This window comes from Bos javanicus, chromosome 29, assembly GCF_032452875.1.
Source record: "Bos javanicus breed banteng chromosome 29, ARS-OSU_banteng_1.0, whole genome shotgun sequence".
Taxonomy (NCBI): Eukaryota; Metazoa; Chordata; class Mammalia; order Artiodactyla; family Bovidae; genus Bos; species Bos javanicus.
In genome coordinates, this window is record NC_083896.1 from 29,240,035 (window position 1) to 29,255,705 (window position 15,671).

Here is a 15,671-nt window from a genome sequence, read left to right on the forward strand (position 1 = left end):
TATGGAGTCCAGCAGCCCTACCAGGAGAGGCCCCTCTCTTTTGCCCGGAAATCTATGAAGTGTTATGGTGTTATGATACAGGACAGAGGATATGCACTTGGCCAAGGTCAGGAGCATGAGTGCAGGTTTCTGGGAGCCCCAGGTGCACCTCTGCTCGGCTCCTGGCTGTGACTGAGCTAACATCCTTCCTGGTAACGCAGTCCCCTATCTCTCAGGTCCCCTGGGAGAATCGTCCCCATGCAGGTTCTCCGTTTGGTTGGACAGTTAGTGCAGGCAGACTTGCCCCTGCCCTGCTGTTCATCTGATCAAAATCTCAGAACCACAATTGTGAATCAGGTCTTTAGAAGCTACCCCTGCAGCAGTCATGGGGCCAGGATGTGAGGCAGCCGTTTGTGTGGGAGCTGGAATGAACACTCCCTTCACTTGACCCCCCAAAGAAGCTGAGGCCTCAATTGGTGGGAAATACCTAAAATAGGCTGAGTAATACGAAAGAATATAAACTTTTTCAGAAGTAGGAGTCCTGGCGAAACCAACCTCACAAACTTGCCCACTGCCACCTGCAGTGGTGAGTTCTGGAAGACACCTCCCCCTCCCAGCCCCAGGACAACCTCTTATTCTATTAAGTTGGTCAGAAAGTTCATTTGGATTTTTCCCTGAGATGTGGTGGGGAAATCTGAACAAACTTTTTGGCCAATGCAAGAGTATAGCCTAGAAATACCAAAAAGTGACCATCTCTATGCTCTCCCCTGGCCCACACTACCTGGGTCTCTCAGGGGTCTGCTCACGGAAAGACTCAGATTTCTTCATCTAATCCAGCAAGACGTGGTAGTATCCACCATGTGCCATGCCTGATCTGAGGGTGGGGTTGCTGGAGGAGGTGCCCCAGTGGCCCCAGACCCCTGGTGCTCCCTGGGCTTCTATCCCAAGTGATGGGCTGGGAGTCGTCCACTGGCGGAGCAGGCTTAGCACCGCCCACCCCTCACATGGACCCTGAGGAGTTTACCTGGGGGAGTTGGCCACAGTCAGTGACTGATGGATGGGTGAATTATTTAAATGGAGGTGGTTGAAGGAGCCAAGGACCCGAGGCCAAGCTCACCTTCTGGGAGACTTTGACGACAGCTCCTTTGAAGCTCAGTTTCCCCATCTGTAGAGCCAGTACACCTGTCTCCTGTGACTGTCATAAAAAAATTAACGCCATGACTAGTGGAACTAAATGGCCTTTGAAAATGCGTGGCATCCAGAAGGTTAAGGTCAAATGCAGTATCACTAAGGCCAGGCATTCCAGCTGCCTCATCTCACCTCCAGGCCATCAGAGAGACCATGTGGCGGAGAGCCTGAAACTTTCAGGGGGTTGGGGCTGGGATCAGGCAGTGCCCTTTGCCATCCCACGTGTGGTCCTGTGTCAGGAGGGGGGAGGTGAGGAGGCCGACCACAGGAGCCATCATTAGAACAAGAGTCGTGCAGCCGGCACTGCCGAGATGCACATAATTAGAAATTAGAAAAAGGTCAGATCGCGTCATTATCAGCTCAATCAGCTGCCGAGTGCCACAGCCAGTTAATTTGGCATCTGTATTTTTTACAACCCCGCACACGTAGCCCAGCGGACTGTAACTCTTTATCCGGACAGATATACTGCGCAGCGGAGCAGGGACATAAAATGAGACCCCAAGCAAATGAGCTGAGATAATTGAGAGATTTATTTTTTATATATATGTGTGTCAGGGCGGCTTTCCTTTGCCCTTGAATGTTGACTTTCACAGATGGGCTTGTCACGAGGATACTGGGATCCCCCCAAACTGTCCCACCCTGGATCCTGGAGCAGGGCTCAGATCCTGCCTGCTCCCCAGCCCCACCAGGCATACCACCCCCCAGGACATGGGTCCTCCCCGCTCCTGCTGGTCCCTCTCCTCCCATCCAAGCAAATCGCTGTGTCCACCTCCCTGGCTCCTGCGATCTCCTGACAGGTTCCCATGGGAACCATGGCTGACAAAGCCCTCCCAGAGATGTTCAGAGACCAGAGAGGTTCCCAGAGTGTAGGTTTCTAAGTGAACCTTCCTTCTCAGTTAGCCAGCGGCCGGAATATAAACTTAGAATCATAAAACACTGGGGGAAAACCCCAAGCATGGAGAGCAGCATGTCCATTTTACAGATGGGGACACTGGAGTCCGGAGAAGGGCGGTGACTTGTCAGCGCCCAGGTCTGCTGACTCCTTCCACTCCATCACCCACCTCTCTGCTTCCCCAGGGGCAGCAAAGCCCTCATTTATAAATGACCATCTTACAAAAAACAACCCTGATATGAAAGGTGAAGAGGAGTGCAAGTCTGAATAATAAAAACATATGACATTAACTATAAAAAATAAAAAAATAAGCATCTCTCCCCCTGGTACACACACTCCCTGATCCTCTCCACCTCCCCATTTCAGTACCATGGGGGTGGCTTTCCCCTGGTCAGCTCCCCCAGGGACACTCCCCACCCCCTGCCCCGGCTCCAACTCCCACACACATAACCCAGTGCTCACCAGCCCTCTGTCACCTGGCCCATCGATCCCCTATTTGGGCCCAGCAGCCTCTGACTGGCAGTTGGTACAGTTTGTAAAATTTGCAAGTTCCCCAAACCCCTTTGAAAGGCAAAAGCTTTTTGTTTTATAAAATCTGATTTACGGGCCCCCAGTGCAGGGCCGAGGTTTTATATATTATGCAAGATTTCAAACTGAGGCTGTAAAACGTACGGTTTCAGTTTCATGCATGGAATTTTTTTATGTGTAAATTTTTTAACATTTATGGGGCACGTTTTAATGAGACTCTGGTGGGGCTCACGGGACAGATTAGAGCTGCCTGATCGCAAAGCCAGCTCCAACATGGGGCCCCCCAGGCCCCTGGGCCCTCTCTGAAGGGGGTGGGGTGCAGAGGCCAGAGGTTGTGAATATGGAGACACGTGAAGGAGGCAGGCTGGAGCCATGGGTCCACAGGGACCCCAAGCAGCACCCGTTCAGAGAGTCATTCCCTCCTGCCTTCTGTCCAGACCTTCTTCACCTCGACAGGAGTAGAAAATCCCACAAGACCCCAGAACAGGGAAAGGAAATAATAATCAAAGCCAGTAATAAATAACATTTATAGCATACTTACTGGGTTCCAGGTGCTGTCGTCCTAAACACTACACCTGTATTATCTTATTTAATCCTCTTTTCAGACCCACAAGGCACAGATTATTACTATCCCTATTTTAAGATGAGAGGGCTTAAAGATGAGAGAAGCCTAGTGGCTCAGATGGTAAAGAATCTGCCTGCAACACAGGAGAACCAAGTTCAATCCCTGGGTCAGAAAGATGCCCTGGAGAAGGGAATGGCTACCCGCTTCAGTATTCTTGCCTGGAGAATTCCATGGACAGGGAGCCTGGCGGGCTGCAGTCTACGGAGTCACAAAGAGTTGGGCAGGACTGAGCGACTTTCACTAAGATGAGGATCTTGCGACATGAGGTGAAATCATAGCTCAAGACCACGCAGCTCAAACGTGAGTCAAACACAGGCATGGAGCCCTGGCCCACACTCAGCAATTATGCGGCCCTAGACGCCGTCTTTTCTTAGTACTTCCTCTGCACTCGTCTTTAGTTCTTTTCTGGCCAAATCTCCTTCCATCCTCAGTATGATGTTGAGGGAGTTGCTGTTATGATCCCATTTTACAGATGAGAACAAGGAAGTACAGAGATCATGTGAATCCTGCAGGGCATCCCAGAAGGTGGAGGGCCCCAGACTCAGCCTCCAAAATCCACTATTTCCTAGCACCCAGCTCTGCTATTTAATTCTCGAGATAGCCCTGGGAGGGGTTATCATTATACCCATTTTACAGAAGGGAGAATCCAAGACTGAGAACCCTGTAGTCACTAAGTTACAGAGCTGGGATTTGTCTAGCTCCTGAAGCCCACCTCTTTTCCCTGAACCACAAGGCCTCTCCAGAGTCTGAGGAGGAGGCGGGGGAAGTGCCACATTGTGACTTAAAAGTATTTAACTTGTCCTGCGTGGCAGCCTCCCTAAGTGCTCGTCCTCTTCCTCAGTCATCTGGCAGTCTCTAGCCCCTGGTCTTCACCTTTCTTCCACGTTCCAGGCCTTGTTCCAGGGACCCCACCCTTCCAACTGCTCAGGCCAGGCTGGGCTGGCCTGGAAAAATTCCCAATTAGATTTTAGCTTTGGCTGCCCTATGCTATGCTAAGTCACTTCAGTCGTGTCCAACTCTGTGTGACCCCATAGACGGTAGCCTACCAGGCTCGCCCATCCCTGGGATTCTCCAGGCAAGAACACTGAAGTGGGTTGCCATTTCCTTCTCCAATGCATGAAGGTGAAAAGTGAAAGTGAAGCTGCTCAGTCGTGCCGGACTCTTAGCGACCCCATGGACTGCAGCCTACCAGGCTCCTCCATCCATGGGATTTTCCAGGCAAGAGTACTGGAGTGGGGTGCCATTGCCTTCTCCGGCTGCCCTAGTGACACACAGGAAGCACTTCAGAGCACTTGAAGGAATGCATGTTTACCGATTCGTCTGTACGTGAAGCAGACTATTCCAGCTTCCCAAAATGCAGAAGAAGGAGAGGGAAAAAGGAGTCTACCCTCCAGGGCAGAGCTACTCCCTAATTGCTGCCTGGAATTTCGCAGGTTACCTAACCCCTGGGTCTTGATTTCCTGTTCTCCAGGAGAATGATAACTGTGCCTGTGGGTCCCCAGGTTTATGCGACTCAAATGAAGTAATGGAGAGAGAAGCGTTTTGCATATTGTAAAATGCTATGTATGTAAATGCTTTGAAAGGCAAGGATTTATTATTATCAAATGAAGAGGTCGCAAGCTTACAAGAGAGGCCACTTTTCAGAAAAGTGCTTGATGGAGGAGGGAGGGGCACGTTGATGTAAATAATCGACATACAACACAGTTGCTGTGTGCCCAGGACACACGTGTACATGGTTTCATTCAACCATGTGAAGCTGTTCACAACAGCTCTTTGGTGTATTATTGATCAGCTTACATGTTACAGATGAAGTTAAAGGTCTGGTTCCAAATACTCAGACAGAAAATAATAGATTTAGGACATCACACCAAGGGACTTTCCGGAGAAAGAGAGGCTCGTCCCATCCTGTGGGCTTTCCTGAGACTTGTGAGGCCATGCGGGCTTCTCAGGTGGCCCTTGGGGTAAAGAATCCACCTGCCAATGCAGGAAGCCTTAAGTGAAGCAGGTTCAGACCTAAGTGATCCCTGGTTCAGGAAGATCCCTTGGAGGAGGAAATGGCAACCCACTCTAGTATTCTTGCCTGGAGAATCCCATGGACAGAGGAGCCTGGCGGGCTACAGTCCACGGGGTCACAAAGAGTCAGACCCGACTGAGCACACACACACATGTGGGGCCCGTGTGCTATGATATGAGACTAAAATGTAAGAGTGCAGCTTGTTTTGCTTTAGTGAAGGATGCTACTTAGAAAAAGAGGGCTGCTTTTTTAATTAGTATTTTGAAAGAGAAGGGTGGGGAGAGAAGCTAAAAGATGAAGCCAAACTGGGAGAAAAGGAATTAAGGATACATTCATCACAGTTGTTGATGATATTAAATTAAATGGAACTGTTCATTGCACTAGAAGATTTGGAATAACCTTTTACATGACATCGATCACTTAGGGAAATAGTTTAATACGCCAGAGTTTTATTCTGATTTAGAGGCAAAAACCCAAAATTGCATTAGAAATAAGCTAGAGGATGATTCACGAAACATAAATATAGAAGAAAAAACTGGGGATGATTATTTTTCCACTCTCTGAAAATGGAATAGCAATAGAAAAGCCAACAGGATATTAGAAATCATTAAAAGAGGTTGCAAAAATGTATATGCCTTTGGTTCCCTGTGGTTTATAAAGCACTTTCACATTATTATCACTTTTAGCCCTAATCAAATCCTGTGAGTCAGGGATGAGGAAGACTGAGGCTAAGGGAAGTCGTGGAATTAGCCCAGTGTCACTCAATCTGTAAACAGTAGGCCTGGGCTCAAATCTGGGCTGACGGTAAATCCCACAGGCTTTGTGCTATGCCAGGCAGCTGCCCCATATTAATGGCATTGCCCACTTTTTTCTCTAATACTGAATAGATCCTACATATTCATTGCCTTGGAATACCATTGTGATTTACTCTATGTTCTTAAATCTTTAAACCAAGTCTGTTATCTCATAAAAAAGTAATCCTTCACCTGTGCTTCATTAAACCAAAAGGTAGGTCCACTTTCGGCCACTGTGCATCAGATCTGATTTAAACACATTGCACGTGTATTTCATCTGAGCAAAGCTATTCTGTGTAGATTTTATTTTGTTCTATTTAATTGTATTTTCTGATTCTTTTTACATAAGAAGTATTTATCGACTATAGGTATGTGTACTTTCCTGTGTGTGTGTGTGTATGTGTGTGTATTCACAGAGAGATTTTAAAGTGAGTAAATGTTGATTGAAAAGGAAAAAGTCCAGTTAAGGAAAGCTCGGAGAAAGAGGAAAGAAGAAATGAAAGGATGGAAGGAAGAAGGAACAGAGGGAGGAGAAAAAGAAGAAAGGTTTAAGGAATTAGGATTATTTTGGCTGGAGAAGACAAAGCTGACTGGCATCTTATTCGAGTGAGAGGTCTTGTACAGCGTTTGGCATTTAATGAGACTTACTATTTGTCGAAATAATAATGTTAAATTAAGGGAGGTTGTAGGGACTTCCCTGCTGATCCAGCAGCTAAGACTCCACCCTCCCGATGCAGGGGACCTGGGTTTGATCCCTGGTCAGGGAACCAGATCCCACATAGTGCAACTAAGACCTGGCTCAGACAAATACGCAAATATTTTTTAAAATTGAGAGAGATTGTACTGATAGAGGCGCTAGATATCTAGTTCTTGGTGCCTATCGAAAGCTGTTGTTCAGTCACTCAGTTGTGTCCAACTCTTTGCGACCCTATGGACAGCAGCACACCAGGCCTCCCTGTCTTTCACCATCTCCCAGAGCTTGCTCAAACTCTTGTCCATTGAGCCGGTGATGCCATCCCACCATCTCATCTTCTGTCATCCCCTTCTCCTGCTTTCAATCTTTCCCAGCATCAGAGTCTTTTCTAATGAGTCAGCTCTTTGTATCAGGTGGCCAAAGTATTGGAGCTTCAGCTTCAGCATCGTTCCTTCCAATGAATATTCAGAACTGATTTTCTTTAGGATTGACTGGTTTGATCTTGTAGTCCAAGGGACTCTAAAGAGTCTTCTCCAGCACTACAGTTCAAAAGCATTAATTCTTCGGTGCTCAGCTTATTTTATAGTCCAACTCTCACATTCATACATGACTACTGGAGAAACCGTGGCTTTGACTAGATGGACCTTTTTTGGCAAAGTAATGTCTCTGCTTTTTAATATGCTGCCTAAGTTGGTCATAGCTTTTCTTCTAAGGAGCAAGTGCCTTTTAATTTCATGGCTGCAGTTACCATCTGCAGTGATTTTAGAGCCCAAGAAAATGAAATCTGTCACTGTTTCCATTGTTTCCCCATCTATTTGCCGTGAAGTGATAGGATCAGATGCTATAATCTTTGTTTTTTGAATGTTGAGTTTTAAGCCAGCTTTTTCACTCTCCTCTTTCACTTTCATCAAGAGGCTCTTTAGTACCTCTTCATGTTCTGCAATAAGGGTGATGTCATCTGTATATCTGAAGTTATTGATATTTCTCCTGACAATCTTGATTCCAGCTTGTGCTTCATCCAGTCCGGCATTTTGCATGATGTACACTGCATATAAGCTAAATATGCAGGGTGTCAATATACAGCCTTGACATACTCCTTTCCCAATTTAGAACCAGTCTGTTGTTCCATGTTCAGTTCTAACTGTTGCTTCTTGACCTGCATACAGGTCAGGTAAGGTGGTAGGTAAGGTAAGATGGTCTGGTATTCTCATCTCTTGAAGAATTTTCCACAGTTTGTTGTGATCTACACAGTTAAAGGCTTTAACACAGTCATTGAAGCAGAAGTAGATGTTTTTCTGGAACTCTCTTGCTTTTTCTATGATCCAACAGATGTTGGCAATTTGATCTCTGGTTCCTCTGCCTTTTCTAAATCCAGCTTGAAAGTTCTGGTTCACATACTGATGAAGCCATGCTTGGAGAATTCTGAGCATTATTTTGCCCACTTATGAAATGAGTGCAATTGTGCAGTAGTTTGAACATTCTTTGGGATTGCCCATCTTTAGGATTGGAATGAAAACGGACCTTTTCCAGTCCTGTGGCCACTGCTGAGTTTTCCAAATTTGCTGGCATATTGAGTGCAGCATTTTCACAGCATCATCTTTTAGGATTTGAAATATTCAGCTGGAATTCCATCACCTCCACTAGCTTTGTTCGTAGTGATGCTTTCCAAGGCCCACTTAACTTCACACTCCAAGATGTCTGGCTCTAGGTGAGTGATCACACCATCATTGTTATCTGGTTATTAAGTTCTTTTTTGTATAGCTCTTCTGTGTATTCTTGCCACCTCATCTTAATATCTTCTGCTTCTGTTAGGTCCATACCGTTTCTGTCTTTTATTGTGCCCATCTTTGCATGAAATGTTCCCCTGGTATCTCTAATTTTCTTGAAGAGATCTCTAGTCTTTCCCATTCTATTGTTTTCCTCTTATTTCTTTACATTGATTACTGAGGAAAATATACATTTGTCAGTTTCTGCCTCTGAGTGATACTTCATCTAATTCTCCAAGAACCTTTAATTAGCCAAGCACAATCCCTGTCCCTATAAAGAAAGTTGATCACTGAAGAATTGGTGCTTTTGAAAAGACCCTTGAGAGTCCCTTGGACTGAAAGGATATCCAACCAGTCTATCCTAAAGGAAATCAGTCCTGAATATTCACTGGAAGGACCGATGCTGAAGCTGAAATTCCAATACTTTGGCCACCTGATGCGAAGAAGTGACTCATTAGAAAAGACCCTGATGCTGGGAAAGATTGAAGGCGGGAGGAGAAGGAACGACCGAGGATGAGATAGTTGGATGGCATCGCCGACTCAATGGACATGAGTTTGAGTAAACTCAGGGAGTTGGTGATGGACAGGGAGGCCTGGCATGCTGCAATCCATAGGGTTGCAGAGTCGGACACGACTGAGCAACTGAACTGAACTGAATCCCTACCTATCAGACAATCCAGATGAGAGTCTGGGGGCTCCTCTATCACTCTCCACTTGAAATGCTGATGAGGCTCAGGGAGGGTGTGGCCAACACACCTGGACAATAGGATTCTCTGGGAGCGATGCCCTTACAAGACTTCCTGGGCATCAAGATGTTGGCCAAAAGCTAGGAGCATGGGATTAACGTAAGACGCCTCTACATGGCTTATGTCAGCATCAATCGTCTTGGAAGGCAACCACCTTTTCTTTTTACTTTTTATTTTGATGTAACTTTTGTTCACATTTTTGTTCAGAATTGTGTTCACATGCAGTAGATTCACATGCAGCTGTAAGAATTAGTATAGCGAAGACCTGATTCCCTTTCTGCATGGCTAGAGGACAGTTTCACAGCCAGGAAATGACAATGGTATGACCGCCAAACTTATTCAGGTTTCACTAGTGTTACGCATCGTCATAGCGGTATGCGTGTGTGTTTAGTTTGTGCCACTTTGTCACGTGTGTATTCATGGAGACACTACGACTGTCAAGATACAGAGCAGTCCCTCCCTCCCTCCCCCACCATACCCCCTAGCCATCACTGACCTGTTCTCTATCTCTAAAATTTAGTCATTTAAAGAATGTTCTATATATAAAAACAGAAGAAAAGAATGTTGTATAAATGGCATTATGTATGTAGCCTTCTGAGACTGGCTTTTTTTCTCAGCATCATTCCATTTAAATCCATCCAAGTAGTTGAGTATATCAGTGGTTTGTTTTTGTTGCTAAGTATGATTTCATGATACAGATGTACCATAGTTTCTTTATCCATTCACCTGTTGAGGTGTATTTTGGTTGTTTCCAGCTTGGGGTTATTAAAAATAAGATTTCTTTGAATATACACGTTTTGAGGTGAACACATGTTTTTGTGTCTCTGGGATAAATGCCCAAGAATGCAACTGCTGAGCTGGATGGTATATATTCAGTTTTGTAATCAACTATTCTGCTGTTTTCCAGAGTGGCTGGACCATTTTTTATATCCGCCAGTTACACATGAGTGATCCAGTTTCTAATTCCTTGCCAACATTTAGTGTTATCTCTATTTTTAATGTTAACCACTCTGATAGGTGTGTGGTGACACCTTACTGTGGTTGTAAGTTGCATTTCCTTGATGATGCATGCATGTGTGCTAAGTCACTTCAGTTGTATCTAACTCTTTGTGACCCCATGGACTGTAGCCCACCAGGCTTATCTGTATGTGGGATTCTCCACACAAGAGTACTGGAGTGGGTTGCCATGCCCTCCTCCAGGGGATCTTCCCAACTCAGGGGTAGAACCTGGGTCTCCTGCTTTGCAGGAAGATTCTTTACCATTTGAGCCACCAGCGAAGACCCTTCCCTGGTAATTCTGAACATCTTTTCCTGCGGCTATTTGCCATCTATGTATCCCCCTCAGTGAAATGTCTGATGTTGTCTTTTGCCCATGTTCTAATTGGATTGCTTGTTATTTTACTGGTTAGTTTTGAGAGTTCTTTATATATTCTAGATATAAGTCCTTTGCCAGATGCGTGTTTTTCAGATATTTTCTCCTGTTCTGTAGTTTGTCTTTTCATCTTCTTCACAGGGTCTTTTGAAGAGCAAACATTTTACACTTTGATAAGTTTCAATTCATCAAGTTTCCCTTTTCTGGGTCATGTTTTTGGTGTCAAATCTAAGACTTCTTTGCCTAGCCCTCTGTCCTGATTATTTTCTCTTGTGTTTCTTTTTTTTCTTTCTTAAAAATTTTACAGTTTTATGCCTTATGTTTTGGTCTTTGAGTTAATTTTTGTGTAAGATGTGAAAATCCACTGTTTTGCTTGTAGATGGCCAATTGCTCCAACATCTTTATTTGAAAAGTGATTTGGCCATATCTACCACGAACCAAAAGAATGTCCATAGATTTTTTTTCCCGATCACTTTTGGGATCTTGTCCTAAGGAAATAATGAAGAAGGATTAATAAGCTGTAAAGTTGGAAAATACTCACTTAACATTTTTTATAAAGTTGAAAAATTGGAATTAACCTAAATGCCCAACAATAAGGAATTGGCTAAGTAAGGCACACACATGGAATGATATGTTATTGCTGTTAGTCGCTAAGTCGTGTCTGATTCTTTGCGATCCCATGGACTGAAGCCCACCAGGCTCCTCTGTCCACAGAATTCTCCAGGCAAGAATATTAGAGGGGGTTGCCATTCCCTTATCCAGAGGATCTTCCTGACCCAGGGATTGAACCCAGGTCTCCTGCATTGCAGGCAGATTCTTTGCCGTCTGAGTCACGGGGAAGCCCCATGGAATTTTTATTATTTTTTTCATTATTTTATTATATTATTATCTTTATTATTGCATGGAATGGTATGCAATAATTTAAAATATATTTACTCAATAACTTTTACCCATTCGAGAACTATATACTCAGTATCCACATGTGTTAATAACCACAATAACAGGATAAGCAAATTAGATGCCACGTCTCCCTTCTAGAAGCCCACAGGCTAGAAGCGAGAATAGAGAAAACAATGCTGCCACTTAGAAAAACACATCTGGTAAACTAAGGGGAGAAACAGGAAACAAAATTGCGTGTGCCAAGTGACTGAAACTGTGTTGACATATGTGCATGTGAACCCCTCCCCCAGAAAACCCATTATGTTCTAGGGTGATTGGGTCAAGGGCAGCCTTTTTCATCCTCTGTTTTCCTTACTTCCCATAGTGCTTTCTTTTTATAATAATAGCAACAATAAAAAGAAAAGGTTCAATTGAGAAATAGCCTCTTGCCTTGAAAGGTTAGGAAGGTCCATTTGAAGAGGCGGCAGGCTCACGTACAACCACCCGAAGGGTATGGAAAAAGCCAGCGCAGACAGTTGAGTATCCCAGCGCCCAGCTCAGTCACGCTGGATGACGCGGTCAGTCAACAAGCGTTGATGGGGTGTCTGCACGGTGACTGGCGTCACATGAGGCCCTCAGACCACGCGTCTAAGAATAGCCGGTCCCTGGCCTCTTGGGGCTCTTACCAGAAGCTCTGATCCCTGTCTTCCTCATGCCGGTTCAGGGCCACACCCTTCGAATCTTGTGCCTTCCCTAAGACGCTCCTTTCTGCAATCCTGCACAGCTGTCAGGAAGGGCGTCATTGCGTCCAGCTGTCAGGTAGTAAGGTACAGAACTTACGCACTTGACCAAGGCCACACAGACAGGCAGGCCCAGAGCTGGAAACCTGGCCTTCCATCTCTAAGGCTGTTCTCAGAATAGCACATCTGCCCTCATTACAGCTATGATAACAGGAGGCTCAAAAAAGTAAACAGGGGCTTTCCTGGTGGTCCAGTGGATAAGACTCTGCCTGCCAATGCAGGGCATATGGGTTCAATTCCGAGCCTAGGAAGATTCCAGGTGCCTCGGGGCAACTAAGCCCATACACCACAACTACTGAAGCCCAAGTGCCTAGAGCCTGCGCTCTGCAACAAGAGAAGCCACTGCAATGAGAAGCCCGGGCACCGCAACTAGAGAAACCTGCGTGCCGCAACAAAGACCCAGGGTAGCTGTGTATAGATTTTTTTTTTAAGTAAAAAAAAAAAAAAAATCTGTGCATTTAAAAATACAAGCTAACAATCTGCATGTACCCACAGAGAGAATTTAAATCCTCCATCGCCAGAGCAGGGCTTCTCTCTGCTGGTGTGCTTGGGGTTCAAGGGTCAAGACAGTGAGGGGACTGGAATCCGGACACACCTGAGCTCACCTATCTTTCCTCTCCACAGATGGTGAAGGCGATCCAGGTGCTGAGGATCCACCTGCTGGAGCTGGAGAAAGTCAATGAACTCTGCAAGGACTTTTGTAACCGGTACATCACCTGCCTCAAAACCAAGATGCACAGTGATAATCTGCTCAGGAACGACCTCGGGGGACCCTACTCCCCCAACCAGCCCTCCATAAACCTTCACTCACAGGTAACACAGAGCACTGGGTCCTCACTCCTAGCAAGGCTCCAAAGCCAGGTATCAGAAGGTCCCGTGGTTTAGGGAAATGGTTTAGAGTCACTGGATCCTTTCATCATGAGATGCATCCTCTGGTCCATTCCTCCTGCTATTTTCAGGCAGCCAGACCCTTGAAAGCCCAGTGCTCACCACGCCAGGGCATCAATATTCCCTAGAAAATGACTAAATCTGAGAGGGACAATGTTCAAAGCGACTCCTGGCTTCCGGGTCCAAGAAATTGCAGGAAATAAGCACAAAAGTTAAGGAGATGGAGAGTTTTGCTGGAGGATGAGGCAGGACAGAGCTGGGAATGGAATCAGACATGCCAGCACCACCCCTCGGATTCTCCAGGGGCTTTGGTTTAATGAGTTCTTGTGTTCTGGGCAGGAGGGTTTGGGGGAAGTGGTCCTCTCCTGAATTCCACTCAATAGAAGAATACAGAAGCTTCCCAAGGGGCAGCTTTTCCCCGATCATTCTCTAGTTGCTCACCCCACCCTGGCACATCTGTCTCCTTGTGGTTCAAGGCCACTGTATAAGTCACCTAAAGTCACCCCCTCCTCTCAAGATTCACCTGCCACCTTCATCCTGGGAACCGGGAGCTGTGGAAACAGTAACTCTGTGCTCTAGGAGAGAATGGGTTCTCTCCAGGGCAGAATATTCCCCCCAAACCTATGAACTATAAAAGCTTCCTGGCAATACCTTTCCAACTCACTGGTGTCTATATAAGCCCTAGGCTCATCCCCTTCTCCCACTGAGCTCTGAGTCCAGGACAGGCATATGGAGATCCCACAGGAGGTTTGCAGTAACCTTCTACCCATGAGACAATCAGGCTTGGGGATACAGTTGAACTTTCTAAGAATGCTTGATGAAATGTGCTGGAAAGAGTGCCAAAGAAAGGTGATGCCATTTTTAACCTGTAAATTTTAAGGACCAACACATATCATCTATTTCTCTAGGTTGGCAGAGGCAGGGGAAGGGACAGGGTGACCTCTAGAAGGCCAGCCACGCCTTGTACATGTTGACCACAAAAGTCACATCGAACCCACCCCCAGGGGATCTCTGGGGGACTCAATAGTGAGTACTGCAGGAGACATGAGGCAGGAAGTTTATTTCCTCTTCCCTTTGCTTGAAATCACCAAATCACTTTATTACAGATCTAAACTCCGCCGCCCAGGCTTCTGCTTGCTAATATTCTCTTGAAATAGACTCATTCCTTCAGAGTCTTATTGTACTTTCCCTTATGATCAAAATTAGCAAGAAACTTGCATAAAAGAGGACAATAATTGCTTAACGAGCATCTCGTTTGTAATTTATTAGTTTCTATTATTGTGGGTTACCATGGCGACGCTGCGCAGCCCCGGTGACGGGAGAGATGCAAGATAGGAGCCGAGGAGGCTGTGAGGCCTCACCAAATGGAGATGCACATTTTTATCAGTAATTTTCATGAAAATAATAAGTGAGGAGTTAATGAGATGGAAAGCCATCCTGTGGCTATTGTGAATTTGTTTTAAGTGTTGATCTAATTAGAATGCATCGGTCAGGAAAAGTAATGAGGATTTAGTGCCTCACAGAGATGTGAGGATCATATCAGAAAATTAGCACAAGTCTTTGGAAATAATCAGGTCCTTGGAGAGGCACCAGGTTTCCCCTTCTGGGCCCTCCAACCCCAACTCGAGCTCTGGCATTGGGGGTGTACCAGGGTAGAGGGGAAAGAAAGGAGGGCCAGGGGGCTTAGTAGCCTCAGGGGCCTCCGAAATGTTGGAGTCCCGGGGCCAACAGGTTCGTCCTGCAGGAAGCAGGGTCACTGGGAGACACTAGTAGAGAAGGATAACGTGGGTGCTGGGTGAACCAGGCATGGGCGATACTGTCTGCAGAAGTCAGTCTTCCTGGGGGATCCCAGCATCCAATGCCTCTGAGTTTAGAGAGAAGAGGAAGGAACTCTGATCTCTATCACTGCAAGCATCACATCGGTGCCTGACAGTGGAGCTGGCCCTGGGGTGACCGCTGCAGAAAGGCCTCTGATCCGCTTAGAAAGGGGAGCTCAGACAATCTGACAAAAACAAAGACACTGAAAAAGAGAGAAGACACTTGGCGAGGTGGTCCTGTTCGCCGCTTCTTAGACCGCCCCTTTCGTTTCCTGTCTCTGCCCCCAGCTCCTCGGTTCAGGCTTCAGTGGGTGAATAAGGTAATTACACACGAGCTACTGTCAAAGCTTCCTATTCTGCTCTTCTGTGGCTATCTCGAGGCCCTCCTACGCACACACACATGCTTTCACACCCGCACACCTCTTAGGCTTCTGTGGCTGGCTTTATCATCTAAAGCACTGTTCAAGCCCTTCTCCTGCTCAAAAACTCCATCACCAGCTCCCCCAGGGTTTTCACATCCTTTCACGTAACATTCAAGGCCCTCCTAGGTCACTGTTTTTCCATGCCCGTGTGTTTGGGTGATGTCCCCACACCTCTGCAGGACCGAACCCAGCTTCTTCGCCAAGGGCAGTAAGAAGGCTGCCCTCCCCATAGAGGCCTCCTGGACGCCCCACCTCAAAGCTGGACTT

General features: G+C 46.2%; 1 protein-coding gene across 6 annotated transcripts in view; it reads left to right on the forward strand.

Moving 5' to 3' along the window:
- PKNOX2 (PBX/knotted 1 homeobox 2) overlaps positions 1–15,671 on the forward strand; it is a 298,567-nt gene that overhangs the window by 248,580 nt on the left and 34,316 nt on the right. For all 6 annotated transcript variants that reach the window (XM_061406325.1, XM_061406327.1, XM_061406324.1 and 3 more), the window contains one exon: positions 12,902–13,090. In XM_061406325.1, the coding sequence (XP_061262309.1) occupies positions 12,902–13,090 (189 nt within the window). The remainder of the gene's footprint in view (positions 1–12,901; positions 13,091–15,671) is intronic.